This window comes from Otolemur garnettii, unplaced genomic scaffold, assembly GCF_000181295.1.
Source record: "Otolemur garnettii isolate 467f Iridium unplaced genomic scaffold, OtoGar3 scaffold00007, whole genome shotgun sequence".
In the NCBI taxonomy this organism is placed as follows: domain Eukaryota; kingdom Metazoa; phylum Chordata; class Mammalia; order Primates; family Galagidae; genus Otolemur; species Otolemur garnettii.
This window is the reverse complement of record NW_003852402.1, coordinates 13,850,890-13,864,481: the sequence shown is the minus strand read 5'-3', so window position 1 is coordinate 13,864,481 and position 13,592 is coordinate 13,850,890. Positions and strand designations below refer to the sequence as shown.

Here is a 13,592-nt window from a genome sequence, read left to right as displayed (position 1 = left end):
TACACTCGTTCACCGGGTATATACGTATCAGCTGGGTACCCTGTATTTTGATTTGCTAAATCTGACAACCCTACTCAAAAGCCATCACTGGTAATGCCAGTTCTGAGTTTATGCCCATGCCTGTCCCTCTGAGGTGGCACAGAGAGAAGCAGAATGTCCCAGTCAGTCTTCATGCCTTCAGTCAAAGCAGCTGAGGACTGGGGGCCGTTGAACTATCCCCTGGGCCGGAAGGAGGAGGAGAGGTCTGGAACAACGGGGGAGATTCAGGTGCTCTGCCCCAATTCCAGGGCAACTGAGTTTTCTCAGACTCTTGCCCCGGGCATTTCCCTGAACTTTCCCCTAATAAAAATAACAACAGCCTTTGGCAAGAGCATCGATTCATACATTAATTAAATCACCCATCTAGCCTGTTGCCAGGTGCCAGGCACCGTTCTAGGCTACTAGCATCAGTGGTTGCACATACAAGACGTCAGCTCTGCCCTTGGCTGGAACTTATGGGCAGGACAGGCTGAGGAGCAGGCGAGCCAAGCACCCGCCCTGATAGACACCGAGGAGGACAGGACAAGAACTAGGTATTAACATCCCCGTGAGCTGGTGGTGGCATTACGATCCCCCTTCCCAGACACGGATACTGAATCTCAGAAAGGTTCAGCAGCTTGGCGAGACCACAGGGATGGCCAGCGGCCACCTGCCCGCCCTGACTTCTCAGCACATTAGCTTATTTCCCTCTTTAACTCTCTTGGGAAACACGTCTGACATGTGGTGGGAAATCACATTCCTATCAAAACGTAGGAAAGACCTTGCCTGAGACCCTTGATGCTTTAAAAAGAGGAAAATATTCTACGCAGAGCCAAGGGCAGTCTCCACAAAAGGTCCAATTTGCAAACCTGAGCTTTCCGAGGGCTCCAGCAGGGCGGGGCCGCCTGGCTCGAGGCGGGGCGCCTTCCTCTGAGGGTGACGTCGCCAGGATGCTGGGCTTGGCCACATGCTGTAAGGTGGCGAGCTGCCACCCGTTGCCTCACACGCTCTCAGACGCTGGGTGTGAGGCTCCCGAGCCCCGCTCCGAGGCCAACATACTCTGAACAGCACAGAACTGGCTGGGCTTCAGGTGGGAGGGGGGAGAACAGTACGAGAACCAGGGGGCCGGCTGATCCTTGGGACAGCCCGAGCCAGATCCAGATGCCACTGTCATCTGTCCTGATTTGGGATGCAGAGCTTCAGTTCTCCTTATTTACAAAATGAGAAGAGCACTAGCGTGCTGGCCGGGACTAGGAGGACGGAGTTCGGTGGTCTATGGACGCCACTCAGCATGCCTGGTCAGGCAGAGTGTGCAGCGTCCAATACGTGACAGCGATGAAGACACATCCTCAGAATCCACATTTTGTTCATTCAATTGTTCATTCACTGGTTCAACCAATACTTTCCAGCCTCTACTTGGTGCCAAGAACTGACGCTCCAGCAGCAGTCAGCGGGAGGGTGGCTCCACCAGAAACACCTTTTAAGAAGTGAAGCCAGGGGCCAGCTGGGGCGGCTCACGCCTGTAATCCCACCACTCTGGGAGGCCGAGGCAGGTGGATTGCCTGAGCTCAGGAGTTTGAAATCAGCCTGTGCAAGAGCAAAACCCTGTCTCTACTAAAAATACAAAATAACAGCCAGGTGTCGTGGCAGGCACCTGTAGTCCCAGCTACTTGGGAGGCTGAGGCAGGAGAATTGCCTGAGCCCAAGAGTCTGAGGTTACTGTGAGCTGTGAGACTCTGTCTCACACAAATAAAGTAATAAAATAAATTGAAGTGAAGCCAGTTCAAGACCCAGCCCAGCTGCCCCCGTTTTGGGTCCTCCAGCAGGTGTGTGGTTTCTCTGTGCTGTCTCCTCAACTAGAAAATGGCCCCCAGGCAAACTGGGAAGCCCCACGAGTGCTGGTGAGCTGGCAAGTTCTTAGCAGCTGGTTCTCTAGATGGGGGAACTTACAGCATTTGCCTGCTTCTGTGGAATAAATGCTTCCAGTATGGCCAAAGTGACTTGCTATGGGATTGAGTATGAGGTGAGAGGGGAAGAGGATTTCAGAAGCTTCTCTGAAGAAGACAGGCGCACATGTGTCTACAGACACATGAAAAAATGCTCATCATCTTTAATCATCAGAGAAATGCAAACCAAAACCACTTTGAGGTACTATCTAACTCCAGTAAGAGTAGCCCACATCACAAAATCCCAAAACTATAGATGTTGGCATGGATGTGGAGAAAAGGGAACACTTCTGCACTGCTGGTGGGAATGCAAGCTTGTATGTTCCTTTTGGAAAGAAGTTTGGAGAACACTCAGGGATCTAAGTGTAGACCTGCTGTTTGATCCTGCAATTCCTCTACTAGGTGTATATCCAAAAGACCAAAAATCACTTGGCAACAAAGATATTTGCCCCATATTATTCATGGCAGCTCAATTCACAATTGCCAAGTCATGGGAGAAGCCCAAGTGCCCATCAACCCATGAATGTATTAATAAATTGTGGTATATGTATACCAAGGAATACTATGCAGCATTAAAAAAGATGGAAACTTTATCCCCTTTATGTTTACATGGATGGAGCTGGAAAATATTCTTCTTAGTAAAGTATCTCAGGAATAGAAAAAAAAATTCCAATGTACTCAGTACTACTATGAAACCAATTTATAATCACTCACACTTTCATATGAAAGATGAATCACAACTATAGCCCAGGATAAAGGAGAGAAGAGGAGAAGGATGGGAAGGGAGGGGTGGTTCAAGGGAGGGAAGGTGAATGGTGGGACCACACCTATGGAGCATACTGCAAGGGTACAAGTCAAATCTATCAAGTATAGAACACAAATGTCTTAACACTGTGATTAAGTAAATGAGGTGAAAGCTATGTTAATTAGTAGGATATGAGCTCCAATTATACTGTACTCCAATTTGTACAAATAATCAACACATTGAATCCCACAAAGGCATAAATGTATTCATGATCTATGTATATGTGACTTCATAGAAGGAAAAAGAAGAAAAAGAATGCTGCCAAGGTCTCCTCGGTTTCAGTTCACAATCCCGGCCTTGTCATTACCAGTAACAAGCCACCTCCCAAACCCTCATTCCGTCAACAGACACGCACCCTGTTCTAGGCATTGCCTAGGACTGGGCCAACAGGTGGCAGTGAAGGGGACAGACGATTATCACCCAGCGTCGTAACTCTTGGAGAGTCCAGAAATGCACAAGGAGCTTGTTCATGGATATCGCTACCATCGTTCAGCCGGGAGGTGTAATCTGATGTCCTCTGGGCAAAAAGGCTGGTAGCTGAGCAGAGTTTTAGACCAAGGATACCCTTTTTCTTTCCCAACAATAGAAGAGAAAAGAAACCATCAGGAAGGGTGGGGAATAAAAGGGAAAGTAACAACAGATCATTGTTGGGAAGGAATAGCAGACCTTCTGGCAGCAAGGCTACCCTGGACTGAGACACAGGAGGGCCAGGGCTCCAGGGCCCGCAGGAGCTGGGACAAAGGCCTGGCTGCTCTGCCCACCCCTCCCCCCATGCCCTTCCTCCCCAGGACCAGAGACCTTACAGGGGAAAAACTGAGAGCAAGGAGGTATGGCAACCACATCAGGTCATGATAAATGCTTTGATTTTGAAAATCAGACCTGGGGTTTGGGTACACTCATGGGCAAGGTCATTCTTTTTTAAAAAAAATTATTTCATGTGTCAGCCTTACAGTAACTAGCATCCTGATGAATAAAGAGCCAAGCTGTGCGTTCTAAACTGCTGACCCTATTAGGCCTATGAGGTTACCCTGATTGTACCGGGGCGGGGGCATGTCATATGCTAACTGGACATTGACTCGCCATGTGGGGTGTGCCGGGGATACAGGAGACAGCTACGATACTGCGCGGTGTGTGCCCCCTATGGCACCATGGAGGATGTTTTGGGTTATACAGGGAGGCTGTTATTAGCACTGTTGGCAGGGTGAGGTGTGTCAAGGAACACTTCATAGAAAAGGGGACAGCCGAGCAGGCTTTTAAGGATGAACAGAAATTGGCCAGGCGAGCAAGACACAGGAGGATCTTCCAGATAGCAGGGAACAGAATGTGTTAAGGCAAAAGGGAGTTTTGAGAACTGTAAGATGTTTGCTATTCCTGCAGAATAAACAGCAAGGTGGGAAGCTGGAGGGAGGACAGACATGCTGAGACCTCAGCTTTGAGAGCACTGTGACACCACAGGATTCTAAAAGGACATGCATGGGGTGGAGGCAGGCAGGAGCAAAGTGAGATGGGTCAGATTTGTGTGTCAGAAGGATGACGCTTTGGTGGAGACATCAGGACAGGAGGCCTGGGAACAGTGAAGCTGCTGGAAAATTCTAGGCAAGAGAACCAGTGGAGAGGCATGAGGGCCAAAGAAAACTGAGCCACAGATCCATTACTTTTGTTTCTCCTTTCCTTGGTGGTTATCAGAACCAACAGACCTCCGCATTCTAGAGAACAGTATCCAATTTACCTTGCACCTACCACAAGGCCAGGCCTTCTGTGGGCTGGTCTGATGCTCCCAACACCCTCTCCCTGGCCAGGCTCACCAACATGGCAAGCCCAACAGCTGGTGAGAGAGACTAGCCACAGGCGCTCCCAGAAGATGGCTTTGGGACCCTCTGTTTCTCCACAGGGGGTGAAAGGTCCTTCCCCCTAGGTTACCGGCAGGTGTCAGACTGTCCTTAGGAGACCCAGGCTGCTCCAGAGACTGCAAGCTGGACCCACCAGGAGGGGAGAGTGGGATCCTGCAATCCCCTTGCCTGCTGCGAGGAAACCTGATTTTGCAGGAAGGACCTGGACCAGGAACGGGAAGACAGAGGAGGGTAGAAAAGGGAGCAGCATTGAGCCTGACGGGGTGGGTCAGGGTGAGAGTCTATCCCCAGTCCAGGCTGGGCGTCCTCTCCTCCCTCATTACCATCTCAAAGGGGAAGAAAAGGACTGTGAGCCCTGGCCTGTCCCCTTCACCGCTTCTTCTCTGGAGATAGTTGGCACAGTGTGGGAGGGGCTGGGGCTCCGGCTGGGGCTGACCCGAGGCAGAGATGCCCAGGGACCCGTGGGGCTGGCCTGCCACCTGCTGGCTGCTCTGGGTGCCGGGACACAGGCACCATTCAGGAATTCTTCAGGGTAGGATTGAGATACTACATCACATTAGGGAAATTCAGGGACATACTGCGATGCAGACAGAAGTTGGTGAAGCATCTGGGTTAGAGTTCAGTATGAGAAGCCCACATCACAAACATTCAACAAATGCAGGGCCACCTCCCAGGGAAGCTAATGAGTCTCAGTTTCTTACTCCCCCCCCCCCTTTTTTAAACCCACAGAGAGGTAAGAACACCATAAACCCGATTGCTGTTCTCACAGCCTTAATCAAAATGTGAGCATAAGGTGAGTGATTGAAATAGATTGGGAAAAACCTCTCGGGCCGAAGTCACGTCTCCCACTGGCGCACAGCCCAAAACTCACACAGTGGTCCTCCCTTCCCAAGACTGAATCCCAAAGTGATGCTGCTTCACTGAGGACCCTCACTGCATGTCAGCCTCATGCACTGCGTCCCTCCGCTCCTGCACACCATGTGGGCACTGGGGACAGAGATTAACAAAACCCAGCCTTATCACCCAGGGAGAATGACCAGTAGACCAATGGGAACTAACTGCACAGGGTATAAACCCTAATGCAGACTGCTCAGTATTTAGCATGAAGATATTCAACAGTCCAGATAATTAACACTGCCCAGGGTGGCCCACAATTATCTGCAGTAGGAATATTTTAACACACGTTTCCACTGCACTTTCTGTGTCCCAGGCACATCTGGGTACTTGCAAACTAGCTGAGACACCAACTCCACTTACTCGACCTACTAACTCTACGAGGTGGGCACTGTTATCATTCTCATTCAGGTGCAATAACTCGTAATGGTCACATAGCCTTTTCAGGGTGGAGATGGGACTAGAAGCCAGACAGCCTTCACCATCCTGCCATTTATTAAGTTCAGCCTCCAAATAAGAAGCAACTTTCCTGAAAAAGAGCTGAGCCAGGGATAACACCTCCAATGGGGAACACTCAGAATCAAGGTCAAATGTTGGATGGAACAGAGGTGGAAGACTTCAAGGGCCACGTAGCCATTCTGACGACCGGGGAGACAGACAGGGGCAATGCAGGAGGAAGGGGGCCCACAAGCAACACCTCGGCAGATAATAACCCCATGCTTAGAAACTAAATGTGTAGCTCTACGTAAACCCATACGCAGAGATAAACAAGACTTCGTGTAAGCACCTTCAAGCAAGCAGTAACACGGAAGATGGTTGCGAGTGGATCAGAACAGAGACGATTCACATGACCACCCTCGTTAAGAAGAGACAGTTAGTCAACAGGAAAGCGAAGGCTGACATCTAGCTCTGCTAAGCATCTACTCAGTCAATGTACAGTCTATTGGTGACTGTCCATTGAGCCCGCAGGACCAGCTGACTATGAATAACTCCCACTCCAAAGGGTGATGCCTTAATGATGCCCAACCCGAGGAAACTTCTCAAGGGAAGGGTGCGGCTGCTCATGTGCATGTGAGAACAACAGAGGATCTGAACGCTTAGTGACCTGAACGTATCCACCTCTTCACTGAACACACAGCACACGGTGCAGCCGCCGTGTGGTCACTGTCAGCTGCTCTGGTTTGCATCCATGTACTCCCCTGCCCTGGATGCACTGAGTCCCTGCTCCCACATTTGTGCCAACCCCCTGATCTGCAAATTCTACATCCCCAACTGCACGGACAATATTTATCATCTCTCAGTACCAAAAAGCTGGGGTAGAGGCCTCTACTCCACCTGCAGCCCCACGGACGTACAAAGGGAACTGTCCACTTCCACACCTGTTCAGTTTAGGCTGTGCCTGGCACTGAATCAGGTTTAGTAGCTACCTGGTGAATGATGGCTGCAGTGATCTTGAGAGCTCACCATCTAGGGGGCACCACCCGAGAAGGGGCTGGAGATTGGGTCACCTTTGCTGTTCACAGGACAGGCTGTGGAGCCAGACTGCCAGGATGTGGAAGAGCTGGAGGCACACTCAGGCTCTCTGGTCCCAAGGGTTTGGGATAACGTCTTAGTTTCTTTTACCCTCATAACAACCTCATTTTATGGAGGGAGGGTGACTGAGGCTGACAATGGCTAATCTGGCAGGTACTTTGGATTTAAGACTCCTTTTATTTTTGAAAAAGTGATATGGTGCATATACCATGTAACATCCCTAGTGGTCTCCGAGTCACACTCCATAGGAAATACATCATGATGGTTTCAATAAATCATACGAACAAGCACACTGAGAGGTGTGATTCAGACTCTCAGACCCTAACATTGCTGCTAACGGAGCTCAGGAAATGTCTTCCTCACAATATAACTCCTTGGTGTAGAGTATTGTGAATTAAAGATCAATAGGCCCTTGGAAGGGGGTCTCCTTGTATCTGGATAACCAGATGGACCCATCAGAGGAACACTTCTGGCCCTCCCCTTCCTTTCCCTTTTCCTCCCTTCCCTTCCCATTATCTCAATATATTGCAGAAGAAAAGATCAAGAATGCAACCAGACCTGGCCAAATCATTTTAAGTATAATAGCCATCTCTCAGGTCAATTTACAAGCCAGCGTTTCTCCCACTCAATCATCCTCCCGAGCAAACATTTATTGCTCCTAGGCAGAACCGTCTGTATTCCTCATCCTCATCTCCCCTCTAAAAGAAGGGTGTACAAAATTTCTGGACCCCATTGGGATACTGGGTAATCACTCTCATTCCCCTTACTCCCACATTGCCCAAAGAGTGTAAAACATTTTCTAATTTCCAGAATGTTCTGGATTTTTGATTTGCAGGTGAGGAGCTGAGGACCTATAAACGTGAAGCCCTTAGAAGAGAATGTGGCTCTGCACAGGTGCTGAGGAGCCTGGTGGTGACAGTCATTCGGTCCCTGTTGGTGTCCTTCTCTCTGGCCAGTCTTTGACACCACCTGGGCCTCTTGTCACTCTCTCCCTCCCCACCCAAAGAGATGAAATAAGCCCCATCTCCTCTCTTGCCCCGGAGCTGGCGCTATGGGCGGATTCCTGCTTACCAGTCTGTGTGTGCGTCATCAATCACCAACAGGATCCTGGGTTTTTGAACAACAGGTGTGGAGGGACCCAGAGGCTCCATGAGCCCTGAGGGGGTCTGTGGGGTCTGCTTCATGGCACTGGAGAGGGAGCTAAACAGGCTGGATCCCGGAGAGGAGAAGGAGGCGGCCAGGGGCTGCGGGTGCCTCCTCTCCATGGCCGGGGAGGCAGGGGAGCTGGTGGAGCTGTCTGGGCGCTGCAAGTCCGGCATGTAGCCATTGGGCAGGTTGGTCACGAAGCTGCTGTCGGAGAGACGCCGCCGGAGGAAATTCATGGCTGCTGATGGGATGGCTTGTTCCTACTCACAGCCCAGGACACAGGCTGCTAGGTAGAGGAAGTGGCAGGACTTTGGGCCAGAAGAGCGAGGGGAATTCTGCACAACCAGAAGTCAGCTTCCACTGCCCTTGCTGTCCTCCTGGAAAGAAGTCAACCAAAAGATGAATGGACACCACCTCCTCCCCTTAAAACAAATTAACCCCTAGGCATTTTCCCCCCCCTGCCCTGCCACAGGTGGCAAGGTACATTGGGACAACCTTTTGGAAAGGAATTTGGCAACATGTATTAAGAGCATACCCTTTTAACCTAAAATTCCCATTTTCTAGAATTCTACGCCAAGGAAAGAATCTACAGAGAAAGCCTTATGTACAAATATGTGTATCACAGCATAATTTATACTAGCAAAACAGTGGGCAGTATGTTAACATCTAACCACAGGATAACAGATAAACAACAGCACAGTTACTCAGTGAACCTCTGTGGCTATTAAAAAAGCATACCGAGGAAGAGATTTTAGTACCAGGAAGAAGTTCCTGTTGTTATAGTCAATGAGAAAGACTATGTTACAAAATTACTGGCACAGAATGACCACAGCTAGGCAGAAACTGAAACAACAAAACTTTTGGCTATAAAATAAATCAAAACGGTAACAATGACTCTATTTTGGTAAACGCGAGTCCCATGTCATTTTTTTCTTTTTCTGTCCCCTTATTTATATTTTTGAAATTTTCTAGAATGTATATTACTGTGCACTGAAATGCATCCCCCTACCAAATCCATGTGTTGAAGAACAAAGCCCCAAAGCCATTTGGAGATGAGGACTTTGGGAGGTAATTAGGGTTAGATGAGGTCTTGAGGGTGGGGCCCTCAGGATGGAAGTCAAGCTCTTATAAGAAGACATACCAGAGAGATCTCTCCCCCCTGCCCTGCCCTCTGCCTGGTGAGGACTCAGCAGGAAAGTGGCCATCTGCAAGCCAGGGAGAGGATTCTCGCCAGAACCCAACCACACCAGCACCTTGATCTTGGAAGTCCAGCCTTCAGAACCGAGACAACAAATTTCTGTCGTTCAACCCATGTGGTCTACAGTATTTTCTTACGGCAGCCGGAGCAGACAACCCACGTATTTATTACTTTTCTAAACAAAAATAAAATAAATTAAAAATAAAACCCACCCTGTTCATTTGAGATCAAAGTATCTCATTGAAAACGGTGGCTATTTAAACCGTGGGCTTAGACTACATATATTTTGTTAAGATTATTTTATATTTTTGTTGGAGTAGAATTTACTTAAGAGTCAAATGCAGAGTTCTTAAGTATATAATTCTTTGAATTTTGGTAAATTTAGATGCTGGTATAAGGTTTATTATATTTCTATTGCCTTATAAAGTTCTGTTTTTGCACTTTCTGGTCACCCCCCCCCCATAGGCAAACCTTCTTCTGATGTGTGTCACCATTATTAATTTTTGATGAGTGTCACCATTTATTAATTTTTAATGTGTATCATCATTTATTAATTTTACCTGTTCTTGAACTTCATATAAATAGAATCATGTCTATTGCTCCTCTGTTAATGATTTCTTTCCCTCAGTATAATTGTTTTGAGACTCACTTATGTCATCTGTAGTCATAAGTGATAGTCATTCTATTTTTTTTAATCACTGAGCAATATTCCACTGGATGGATAAGCCACAAAATATGACTCCGTTCTCCTGTTGGTGGATATTTCAAATGTTTCTAGTTTGGGGGTACTAGGAATAGAATAGCTATCCAGATTTTTAAAAGTATTTTTGTGGAGGCAGGAAGATAGATGATAAATGGATGGATAGAAAGATGGATTTATAAATAGATCTTTTTTGGAGGGGGAAATACCTAGCGGGTAATTTGCTGGTTCACAGGGTAAGCGTATGTTTAACTTAATAAGTCCCCCATACTGGTTGCTCAATTTTGCCCACTCCATTTGAGAGTTCTAGTTGCTCCACATCCTCACCCACATTTGATTACTCTCATTCATTTTTCACCTTAACCATTCTAGTGGGTATGAAATAGTATCTCATTGTCTTTTAAATTTATTTGCTCTGATACTTAGTGAGGTTAGGCGAGTTTCCTGGGTTTATTGGCCATTAATACATCTTCTTTCATAAAGTGTTTGTTCAAGTCTTTGGCCTATTTCTAAAAAATGGGTTGTTTATCTTTTACTTTTGGTTGGTAGGAGTTCTTCACACATTCTAGATACAAGTTCTTTGGCAGATAGGTATGTGGGTGAACATTTTTCAGTCTGTGACGTGCACTTCACATCTTTCATGGGCAAAGGTTTGGCAGAATGACTCTTAAAAGAATAAATTTGAGATAAAAAGGTAAGTTTTGAGATAAAAGCATTCCAATGAGAAAAAAAAAATTATACCCTAGGGTAAGACCACACTTTCTTTATATTTGGGAATTAGGAATATTTTTACATATTCTTATAATGCATATTCCTATATATGCAAGTATATAATTGTTTACACATGTAGGGTGTCCATAAAGTTCATATGCAATTTAAGGTAGTTTAACATAGTAAATTGCACACAAACTTTGTGGGGCGCCCTGTGTATAAATTAGTTAACCCTAGGTGTTCTGATGATCAGAAACTTTTAATTTTTATAAAGTCCACTTGATCAAACTTTTCATTTATGGTTAGCATTTCTGGGTCTGCTCTTAAAAATCTTTGCCAGCCCCAAGGTCACAATCACACTGTCTTACAGTTTCTTAGAGAAACTTTACAGGTCCAGCCTTTTCTGTTTAGTTCTATAACCCATCCAAATTCGACTTTTAAACAGTGTGAAGTAGGATATAAAGTCCATTTCCCCCAGGAATTTATCCAGTCCCCCCCACCATTTATGAAGATGGTCACGAACTGCAGATGAAAGGAATTCTGGGATTTTTTTCCAGAAGGGCAAGGATAGTCCTCTCCAGCGGGATGGGACTCAGGGTGCCTCCATGCTGTTCCATTACTGGCCACTAGAGGACAGGAGTGACCACACCAGACAGGAAAAATCAAACAGCACCTTACAGAACCATGCCACTGGGGGCTTACTGGAGGCCAACTTCACTGGGAGAGGTTTACAAACAGGGTGAAAGATTTCTCCAACTTGTGAGTGAGGCCAGAAGGTAGAAGGAAAGTGAAAGTCACAGGGCCATGGGTTTTGCATCAAAGTACAAAGAGTGAGTGAGAATTGCCCCCTGCCAGCACCAGCTACTTTGGGAAAGGATGAACCATGACCAGCCTGGACAGTAGAGCGGACACCTGGGCTCTCAGAGACACCACAGATTCATCTCATGGCTCACTTTCAGATAAGTTTCTACAGCTGGGCCCTCCACTTCTGGGAACCCACTTCTATCTACACTAAAGCCATGAACTTTTTATTTTTATTTTTAGACAATCTCACCCTTTCACCCTGGGTAAATATACCTTTACCCTGTGAACCTGGGGTTGAGTGCTATGGTGTCATCATAGCTCACAGCAACCTCAAACTCTTGAGCTCAAGCAATCTTCTTGCCTCAGCATCCTGAGTAGTGGGGACTACAGGCGTCCATCACAACAACTGGCTAGTTTTTCTATTTTTTAGTTGAGATGGGGTCTCGCTCTTGCTCAGGCTGATCTCAAACTCCTCACCCCAGGCGATCCACCGGCCTTGGCCTCCCAGAGTGCTAGGATTACAGGCCTGAAGCCATTAACTTGAGTCTCATACTTCACTCCTCCATAACCTCATGGGTTTCAGCCACTTGGTCACCGGGTCCTGTCAATTCTGTCTCCTATAATATCTTCAGCCTCATGACCTCCCTTCCGCCCTGCCCAGCCCTTTACTCCCCTCGTGTAGTCTTGATCCACATGGTACCAAACGTCTGCCCCTTTGCCTGCCACAATAGCCTCAACTATCCAATCAACTTTCCATGAAGCAGCTAGAGTGCTCTGAGCGGCAGCCTGAGCACGTGGAAGGCCCCACGTGGCTTCCTCCATACCCCCGGGAGAAAGGACACACCCTAGCCCAGAACGACCGTCAGGGCTGGTCACTGCCACCTTCTTCAGTGTCTTCCTTACTGCTTTGGCCAGGCACGGTGGAACTCTCCCCGTGAGTCATGCACTTCCAAACATGCTTTTCCTTCTGCCTGGAACACTACACGTTATTCTCTTCTTCCTTCAGTGCTTGGAGAATACCCAGGTAGGGAAGGAGTAGCTGAGAGCACAGGCTTCAAAGGTAGACAGACCGTGGCTCCCGTCCCTGCCTGGGAGGCGGGGAGATCTGGGGCCCCGCGTTCAGCCTCTGTGCCCCAGTTTTCTCATCTGCACAACAGGGATGAAAAGTGATGGCTGCTTTACAAACGGACGTGAGCCCTGAATGAGATGACGGATGAGACACAGTGCAACGCCCGGCATGGCATTCACTGTGATACTAACCACTATTACTATCTGTTACAATTGTTTATTCTTATCTATTCACATGACGCTATCAGGAGAATCAAATGCAAGACTACACAAAAGTGCTTTTGAAACAATGAACAATTATACAAAAAATAATAACACGATGTCGTTAGTAGTGGAATGGAATCTTTACAGTATCACCAAGATGCAGAATTATCAGTCCCGGCTTCTACCACACATCAGTCATCGATGTCAGAGACTCGGTGAACACACAAGAGGTCCCTCCATTTGGGTCGCACAGAACTCAATTAAACACCGTTAGATTTAATCCCCTTTTCTAAAGATGTATTCCATGAAGTATGTTAGGATGGTTTCAGCAGAACAGCTCACCATGGAAACATGCCTGTCCCCAATCCTAGGAAAATCAAGAAAGTTGTAAGGTTTGTCCCCGGAGCCCTCACTTCTGGCCCCTCTCAACACCTTACCCTCAGAACCTTCTCACTGGAGGTTCCAACTCAGAGAAGCCCTAGGACGCAGTAATTGGAGAATTTAAACAGAAGCGAGGTGTCTGAGCAGGAGGCCAGGCTGCAAGCCCAGAGTGCCTACAACCTCAACATGATCACGCCTGTTAAACCAACTCTTCCAGATGTACAAGCAGAAGGTCAAAAGCTTCAAAGCAACCCTCTCACTCATCTTCAAGAGTGACTGCAGTGACACCCATGGGAGAAGTCTGAGCACCATGACAGGGAAAGGGGAGAGAATT

General features: G+C 47.5%; 1 protein-coding gene across 2 annotated transcripts in view; it reads right to left on the bottom strand.

Annotated features, from left to right (window-relative positions):
• Positions 1-8,476, bottom strand: part of LOC111723011 (synapsin-3-like) — a 113,190-nt gene extending 104,714 nt beyond the window's left edge. For both annotated transcript variants that reach the window (XM_023509295.1, XM_023509296.1), the window contains exon 1: positions 8,118-8,476. In XM_023509295.1, the coding sequence (XP_023365063.1) occupies positions 8,118-8,428 (311 nt within the window). In that variant the 5' untranslated portion in view covers positions 8,429-8,476. The remainder of the gene's footprint in view (positions 1-8,117) is intronic.
• Between the last annotated feature and the right edge of the window lie 5,116 nt (positions 8,477-13,592).